The sequence below is a fragment of the Buceros rhinoceros genome, unplaced genomic scaffold, assembly GCF_000710305.1.
Source record: "Buceros rhinoceros silvestris isolate BGI_N320 unplaced genomic scaffold, ASM71030v1 scaffold39633, whole genome shotgun sequence".
In the NCBI taxonomy this organism is placed as follows: Eukaryota; Metazoa; Chordata; class Aves; order Bucerotiformes; family Bucerotidae; genus Buceros; species Buceros rhinoceros.
The window spans coordinates 1-242 of NW_010404902.1; the positions used below are offsets into that span (position 1 = coordinate 1).

The window sequence follows — 242 nt, forward strand, 5'->3', positions numbered from 1 at the left end:
GGAGGAGGAGGCCGCGCCGCAATTCCCTCACGGAGGAGGACGGTAGCCAGGAGTTCTCCATCCGCAGCCGCTTCCTCTACTATCTCTTCAGCCTGGGCACAGAGCTGGGCAACGAGCTCTTCTACTTCCTCTTCTTCCCTTTCTGCATCTGGAACTTGGACGCCTGGCTGGGGCGGAGGCTTGTCATCATCTGGGTGTGGGTGATGTACCTGGGGCAGTGCACCAAGGGTGGCATACGCTGG

General features: G+C 60.7%; 1 protein-coding gene across 1 annotated transcript in view; it reads left to right on the forward strand.

Annotated features, from left to right (window-relative positions):
- Positions 1-5: 5 nt before the first annotated feature.
- Positions 6-242, forward strand: part of SGPP1 (sphingosine-1-phosphate phosphatase 1) — a gene marked incomplete at its 5' end in the record, with an annotated part of 14628 nt that continues 14391 nt past the window's right edge. Inside the window, one exon of the mRNA XM_010133536.1 lies at positions 6-227. Within this exon, the coding sequence (XP_010131838.1) occupies positions 6-227 (222 nt within the window). The remainder of the gene's footprint in view (positions 228-242) is intronic.